Source organism: Oncorhynchus mykiss, chromosome 10 (genome assembly GCF_013265735.2).
Source record: "Oncorhynchus mykiss isolate Arlee chromosome 10, USDA_OmykA_1.1, whole genome shotgun sequence".
Lineage (NCBI taxonomy): Eukaryota > Metazoa > Chordata > Actinopteri > Salmoniformes > Salmonidae > Oncorhynchus > Oncorhynchus mykiss.
In genome coordinates, this window is record NC_048574.1 from 84,339,795 (window position 1) to 84,348,026 (window position 8,232).

Consider the following 8,232-nt stretch of genomic DNA (forward strand, 5'->3'; position numbering starts at 1 on the left):
ATTCTCCCAGGGAGTGTCTGTCTGTCTGACTGACTCTGTCATTCTCCCAGGGAGTGTCTGTCTGACTGACTCTGTCATTCTCCCAGGGAGTGTCTGTCTGACTCTCTGTCATTCTCCCAGGGAGTGTCTGTCTGACTCTCTGTCATTCTCCCAGGGAGTGTCTGTCTGACTGACTCTGTCATTCTCCCAGGGGGTGTCTGTCTGACTCTCTGTCATTCTCCCAGGGAGTGTCTGTCTGACTGACTCTGTCATTCTCCCAGGGAGTGTCTGTCTGACTGACTCTGTCATTCTCCCAGGGAGTGTCTGTCTGACTCTCTGTCATTCTCCCAGGGAGTGTCTGTCTGACTGACTGACTCTGTCATTCTCCCAGGGAGTGTCTGTCTGACTGACTCTGTCATTCTCCCAGGGAGTGTATGTCTGACTCTCTGTCATTCTCCCAGGGAGTGTCTGTCTGACTGACTCTGTCATTCTCCCAGGGAGTGTCTGTCTGACTGACTCTGTCATTCTCCCAGGGAGTGTCTGTCTGTCTGACTGACTCTGTCATTCTCCCAGGGAGTGTCTGTCTGTCTGACTGACTCTGTCATTCTCCCAGGGAGTGTCTGTCTGACTGACTCTGTCATTCTCCCAGGGGGTGTCTGTCTGACTCTCTGTCATTCTCCCAGGGAGTGTCTGTCTGACTGACTCTGTCATTCTCCCAGGGAGTGTCTGTCTGTCTGACTGACTCTGTCATTCTCCCAGGGAGTGTCTGTCTGTCTGACTCTGTCATTCTCCCAGGGAGTGTCTGTCTGACTCTCTGTCATTCTCCCAGGGAGTGTCTGTCTGACTGACTCTCTGTCATTCTCCCAGGGAGTGTCTGTCTGACTCTCTGTCATTCTCCCAGGGAGTGTCTGTCTGACTGACTCTGTCATTCTCCCAGGGAGTGTCTGTCTGACTGACTCTGTCATTCTCCCAGGGAGTGTCTGTCTGTCTGACTGACTCTGTCATTCTCCCAGGGAGTGTCTGTCTGACTGACTCTGTCATTCTCCCAGGGAGTGTCTGTCTGACTGACTCTGTCATTCTCCCAGGGGGTGTCTGACTGACTGACTTTGTCATTCTCCCAGGGAGTGTCTGTCTGTCTGACTGACTCTGTCATTCTCCCAGGGAGTGTTTGTCTGACTGACTGTCATTCTCCCAGGGAGTGTCTGTCTGTCTGACTGACTCTGTCATTCTCCCAGGGAGTGTCTGTCTGACTGACTCTGTCATTCTCCCAGGGAGTGTCTGTCTGTCTGACTGACTCTGTCATTCTCCCAGGGAGTGTCTGTCTGACTGACTCTGTCATTCTCCCAGGGAGTGTCTGTCTGTCTGACTGACTCTGTCATTCTCCCAGGGAGTGTCTGTCTGACTGACTGACTCTGTCATTCTCCCAGGGAGATTCTTTAAGTTTCCTCCGGATGCTTACGCCATGATGATGTCATCAGTCCTGGACAGGCGTCACCACACCGACCCCAGTGTGAACTCCGTCAACATCCCCGTTAGCCCTGCGGCTAAAGCTAACAGAGCTGGCAGAGAGCTGCTGTACATGGAGCTGGATCTACATCCAGAGCCCTACGGTGGGCCAGTTTCCACCAACACCACTGCAGCGAGGGGTAACCCTGTGCAGCTGCGCAGACCCAGTAAGAACACCAACCCCTCTCAGATGGCCATTTTAAATAGATGTTTACCATTTCGGCTCAGTGTTTACGGCTCTCCATGTTGGCTCAAGTGTTTTGCTGGCTGGCTGGCTGGCAGGTTTGGCTGGCAGGTTGATTGGCTGACTGGTTTGGCTGGCAGGTTTATTGGCTGGCTGGCTGGCAGGCTGGCAGGTTGGCTGGCAGGTTTGGCTGGCAGGTTGGTTGTTGGGCTGGCTGGCTGGCAGGTTGGTTGTTGGGCTGGCAGGTTGATTGTTGGGCTGGCCTGCTGTCCCTTAGCTCAAGTCTTGCTCTCAATCTCTATCTCGTATCCCAAATGGCACCCTATTCCCTAAGTAGTGCACTACTTTAGACCAGAGCCCTATGGGCCCTTTAACACTAGACAATAGGGTGCTGTTGACTCTGGCTGTTTCCTAGCTGTCTAAAGGGGACTTTTCTCATCCCATTTCCTTAATTCCTTCATACGTCCAATAAGTTTTGACTAGTGTGCCAAGAAGATTGTGATGCTTCAACTCTTCTGTGTAGTCTGGAGGAAATTCATTATAGACTTAGACGGGCTTAGTTATGGGAGAAGAGAGCGACTGAGTCCCGCCACACACACACACACACACACCACACACACACACACACACACACACACACACACACACACACACACACACACACACACACACACACACACACACACACACACACAGAGAAGCGGTGTCAATGGGTCACCATGGAAACAGAGTGTAATTGGTGGAAAATCACTCATTAAATCGCCGTGCTGAACACAGGAATTTATTTAACCGCTCGGACTCGCTGCACACAATCCTCTGCTTTATCAAATACAAAATGGGGTTACGTCTCAATTGACACCCTATTCCCCATATAGTACACTACTTTAGACCAGGGCCCACCACGGTGTTCTGATCAACAGTAGTGTACTATATAGGGAACAGGGCTCTTTTTGGGGATACTTTCAATGATGATGATATTGCAGTGGGTTGTTTTCCCAGTAGAATGATGCAGAGACGGCTATTCTAGCAACTCTCAGACTACCTGGATTGTCTAGTCCAGTGCTGTCCAATCCTCTTCCTGGAGATCTACTGTCCTGTAGGTTATCACTCCAACCCTCTTCCTGGAGATCTACTGTCCTGTAGGTTTTCAGTCCAATCCTCTTCCTAGAGATCTACTGTCCTGTAGGTTTTCAGTCCAACCCTAATTTAACACACCTGATTCTACTAATTAGCTGCTCAACAAGACCTTAACTAGCTGAATCAGATATGCTAAATTAGGGTTGGACTAAAAACCTACAGGACAGTAGATCTCCAGGAAGAGGGTTGGTCTAAAAACCCACATGACAGTAGATCTCCAGGAAGAGGGTTGGCCAGCCCTGACCTAGTTATTGTGATGATGTTTGCGTCCTAAATGGCAGTCTATTCCCTTCATAGTGCCATGTTTTAGGACCAAGATCCACAGGGCTTCAGAATCTCCTGAAAGAGCCACAAGATGGCGCTGTAATGTTTCATTACTACAAAATCCTACTTCCTGTGTTCAATTTCAATCTGAACTGAATGAATTCATGATGATTAACTATAATGATGCAGTCGATGACCCCCTGCGTGGGACGACATTCAAGGTTTTATTAAAACAATGTAACGGCATTTACATCTGAACAAATCCCCAGTAAAGAAGACATCAGGATTGGAAAAGTTGTTTAAAACGACATTGGAGCATTTTCAACAAACACTGTTAATCAGATCAAAGTACATCTATTGATAAGACAGAGCAGAGTTGGACTGAACCATTATATCCACGGAGTTGGACTGAACCATTACATCCACGGAGTTGGACTGAACCATTATGGAGTTGGACTGAACCATTACATCCACGGAGTCGGACTCAACCATTACATCCATGGAGTTGGACTGAACCATTACATCCACGGAGTCGGACTCAACCATTACATCCATGGAGTTGGACTGAACCATTACATCCACGGAGTCGGACTCAACCATTACATCCATGGAGTTGGACTGAACCATTATGGAGTTGGACTGAACCATTACATCCACGGAGTTGGACTCAACCATTACATCCATGGAGTTGGACTGAACCATTATGGATTTGGACTCAACCATTACATCCATGGAGTTGGACTGAACCATTATGGATTTGGACTCAACCATTACATCCATGGAGTTTAAACTAGAGATCTGTGTTTTTTCTGCATTGGCTGCATCTCAACCCACCCCATCCTCCGATGTCTGCCTTCTGGGGAAACTCAACCATCCAATGATTTATAAATAAATCATCTGGGCTCCCGAAAGGAATGATCTCTATAATATATGAACAACTCTTGGAAAGCTCATATTCTGAGCTAGCCATTAAAAAAGTATGGTCCACAGATCTAAGTGAATCTGAACCACCCTTTAACTGGAACAGAATATGGAGAGATATGATCTTGGGTATCCTGTAATCCAAAACATAAAATGTATTAGTTTAACTTTGTTCACAGACTGTACTTAACAGCAATGAACATGTTGGGGCTGGACAGGGACATGTTGAGCTGAGGGGGAATGGGATGGGGCTGGACAGGGACATGTTGAGCTGAGGGGGAATGGGATGGGGCTGGACAGGGACATGTTGAGCTGAGGGGGAATGGGATGGGGCTGGACGGGGACATGTTGAGCTGAGGGGGAATGGGATGGGGCTGGACAGGGACATGTTGAGCTGGGGAGAATGGACAGGGACATGTTGAGCTGGGGGGGAATGGGATGGGGCTGGACAGGGACATGTTGAGCTGGGGGGTAATGGGATGGGGCTGGACAGGGACATGTTGAGCTGGGGGGGAATGGGATGGGGCTGGACAGGGACATGTTGAGCTGGGGGGGAATGGGATGGGGCTGGACAGGGACATGTTGAGCTGGGGGGTAATGGGATGGGGCTGGACAGGGACATGTTGAGCTGAGGGGGAATGGGATGGGGCTGGACAGGGACATGTTGAGCTGAGGGGGAATGGGATGGGGCTGGACAGGGACATGTTGAGCTGGGGGGTAATGGGATGGGGCTGGACAGGGACATGTTGAGCTGGGGGGGAATGGGATGGGGCTGGACAGGGACATGTTGAGCTGAGGGGGAATGGGATGGGGCTGGACAGGGACATGTTGAGCTGGGGGGGAATGGGATGGGGCTGGACAGGGACATGTTGAGCTGGGGGGTAATGGGATGGGGCTGGACAGGGACATGTTGAGCTGGGGGGGAATGGGATGGGGCTGGACAGGGACATGTTGAGCTGGGGGGTAATGGGATGGGGCTGGACAGGGACATGTTGAGCTGGGGGGGAATGGGATGGGGCTGGACAGGGACATGTTGAGCTGAGGGGGAATGGGATGGGGCTGGACAGGGACATGTTGAGCTGGGGGGTAATGGGATGGGGCTGGACAGGGACATGTTGAGCTGGGGGGGATGGGATGGAGCTGGACAGGGACATGTTGAGCTGGGGGGAATGGGATGGACAGAGACATGTTGAGCTGGGGGGAATGGGATGGGGCTGGACAGGGACATGTTGAGCTGGGGGGTAATGGGATGGGGCTGGACAGGGACATGTTGAGCTGGGGGGGAATGGGATGGGGCTGGACAGGGACATGTTGAGCTGGGGGGTAATGGGATGGGGCTGGACAGGGACATGTTGAGCTGGGGGGGAATGGGATGGGGCTGGACAGGGACATGTTGAGCTGAGGGGGAATGGGATGGGGCTGGACAGGGACATGTTGAGCTGGGGGGTAATGGGATGGGGCTGGACAGGGACATGTTGAGCTGGGGGGGATGGGATGGAGCTGGACAGGGACATGTTGAGCTGGGGGGAATGGGATGGACAGAGACATGTTGAGCTGGGGGGAATGGGATGGGGCTGGACAGGGACATGTTGAGCTGGAGGGAATGGGATGGGGCTGGACAGGGACATGTTGAGCTGGAGGGAATGGGATGGGGCTGGACAGGGACATGTTGAGCTGGGGGGGGGGAATGGGATGGGGCTGGACAGGGACATGTTGAGCTGGAGGGAATGGGATGGGGCTGGACAGGGACATGTTGAGCTGGAGGGAATGGGATGGGGCTGGACAGGGACACGTTGAGCTGGAGGGAATGGGATGGGGCTGGACAGGGACATGTTGAGCTGAGGGGGAATGGGATGGGGCTGGACAGGGACATGTTGAGCTGGGGGGGAATGGGATGGGGCTGGACAGGGACATGTTGAGCTGAGGGAATGGGATGGGGCTGGACAGGGACATGTTGAGCTGGGGGGTAATGGGATGGGGCTGGACAGGGACATGTTGAGCTGGGGGGGAATGGGATGGGGCTGGACAGGGACATGTTGAGCTGGGGGGTAATGGGATGGGGCTGGACAGGGACATGTTGAGCTGGGGGGGAATGGGATGGGGCTGGACAGGGACATGTTGAGCTGAGGGGGAATGGGATGGGGCTGGACAGGGACATGTTGAGCTGGGGGGTAATGGGATGGGGCTGGACAGGGACATGTTGAGCTGGGGGGGATGGGATGGAGCTGGACAGGGACATGTTGAGCTGGGGGGAATGGGATGGACAGAGACATGTTGAGCTGGGGGGAATGGGATGGGGCTGGACAGGGACATGTTGAGCTGGAGGGAATGGGATGGGGCTGGACAGGGACATGTTGAGCTGGAGGGAATGGGATGGGGCTGGACAGGGACATGTTGAGCTGGGGGGGGGGAATGGGATGGGGCTGGACAGGGACATGTTGAGCTGGAGGGAATGGGATGGGGCTGGACAGGGACATGTTGAGCTGGAGGGAATGGGATGGGGCTGGACAGGGACACGTTGAGCTGGAGGGAATGGGATGGGGCTGGACAGGGACATGTTGAGCTGAGGGGGAATGGGATGGGGCTGGACAGGGACATGTTGAGCTGGGGGGGAATGGGATGGGGCTGGACAGGGACATGTTGAGCTGAGGGAATGGGATGGGGCTGGACAGGGACATGTTGAGCTGGGGGGGAATGGGATGGGGCTGGACAGGGACATGTTGAGCTGGGGGGGAATGGGATGGGGCACTTTGACTAAAATCTAGTTTTGGGGAGGATAATCTGACAGCCACCAGTGATAGGGAACACTGATGTTACCTCTCTCTCCATCCATGGTGTCTGAATAGAGGAGCAGACTGGAGAGGAGATTCAGCAACTCTTAAGAGGATAGTGGAAGTGGATTAAAAAATAGATATACTTCATTGTTAAACCCATTTGAGTTTAGGTCCGTTGCCTTCATCAGCAACCCAGTCATTTATGATTTATTGTTAAGAAATTGGTGTCCATCAGCAAACACAATGATGACTCCACCACACTGAGATCCTATGTGTATGTATTCATTTACTTGTTTAACCTTTATTGAACTAGTCAAGTCAGTTAAGAACAAATTCTTCTTTACAATGACGGTATTCATTATAATGGTTTAATAGGACATGTTTATAACCTAAGGTTGATTATAATACCTACTGTTGGGAACACATCATTATAATACCTACTGTTGGGAACACATCATTATAATACCTACTGTTGGGAACATACAGCACACAGTGGCCTACAGTCTCTTCCTCCTTGGTGCTATATGGCTTCTTGTACTGTGATAATCTCCTACTAGGAAACATAGAACCTGCTCAAAGCCATTGGATGTGTGTCCCGATTACACCACCCTTCTCCCAAAGTGTACACTCGCACACTACCCGTCATGGATTAAGGTTTGTTATAAGCAAAGTGTGCAGGACAAACACTTCGGGAGAAGGCAGGATGATCGGGAGACTGGTTTTTATGTTCTAGTAGAGGACCATGATGTTGTAGTCACTGGTTGTTGTTGTTGGTCTTCCTGTCCAGTAGGGGGCTCCACCACATACGCCCACATAGACATCACAGCCTCAGAGACAGCTCAGAGAGTAGCAGCAGAACATGCCCAGGGGAGAGAGGACAGGCTGATGGAGCTGGAGGAGAACACACCCAGGGGAGAGAGGACAGGCTGATGGAGCTGGAGGAGAACACACCCAGGGGAGAAAGAGGACAGGCTGATGGAGCTGGAGGAGAACACACCCAGGGGAGAGAGAGGACAGGCTGATGGAGCTGGAGGAGAACACACCCAGGGGAGAAAGGACAGGCGGATGGAGCTGGAGGAGAACACGCCTAGGGGAGAGAGGACAGAAAGGAGAGGCACCCTGCAGTCTCTCTCTGTCTCACTCACTAACTCACTTGTAAATAGTAACTGCTTTGTTTGCCAAGAGATTATTTATTAACTTGTTTTATATTTAGCCACCCTCTGCCTTGATGACAGCTTTGCAAACTCTTGGCATTCTCTCAACCAGCTTCACCTGGAATGCTTTGCCAACAGTCGTGAAGGAGTTCCCACATATGCTGAGCACTTGTTGGCTGCTTTTCCTTCACTCTGCAGTCCAACTCATCCCAAACCATCTCATTTATGTTGAGATCAGTTGATTGTGGAGGCCAGGTCATCTGATGCAGCACTCCATCACTCTCCTTCTTGGTCAAATTGCCCTTACACAGCC

At 51.7% G+C, this 8,232-nt stretch overlaps 1 protein-coding gene across 6 annotated transcripts in view; it reads left to right on the top strand.

Annotated features, from left to right (window-relative positions):
- The window catches only part of LOC110514511 (protein Dok-7), a 60,518-nt gene extending 52,417 nt beyond the window's left edge, over nt 1–8,101 (top strand). For 3 of the 6 annotated variants that reach the window (XM_036934303.1, XM_036934307.1, XM_036934306.1), the window contains 2 exons: nt 1,407–1,652; nt 7,553–8,101. In XM_036934303.1, the coding sequence (XP_036790198.1) occupies nt 1,407–1,652; nt 7,553–7,695 (389 nt within the window). In that variant the 3' untranslated portion in view covers nt 7,696–8,101. The remainder of the gene's footprint in view (nt 1–1,406; nt 1,653–7,552) is intronic. The other 3 variants (XM_036934305.1, XM_036934308.1, XM_036934309.1) reach the window with 3 other exon arrangements.
- The last annotated feature ends 131 nt before the right edge of the window (nt 8,102–8,232 follow it).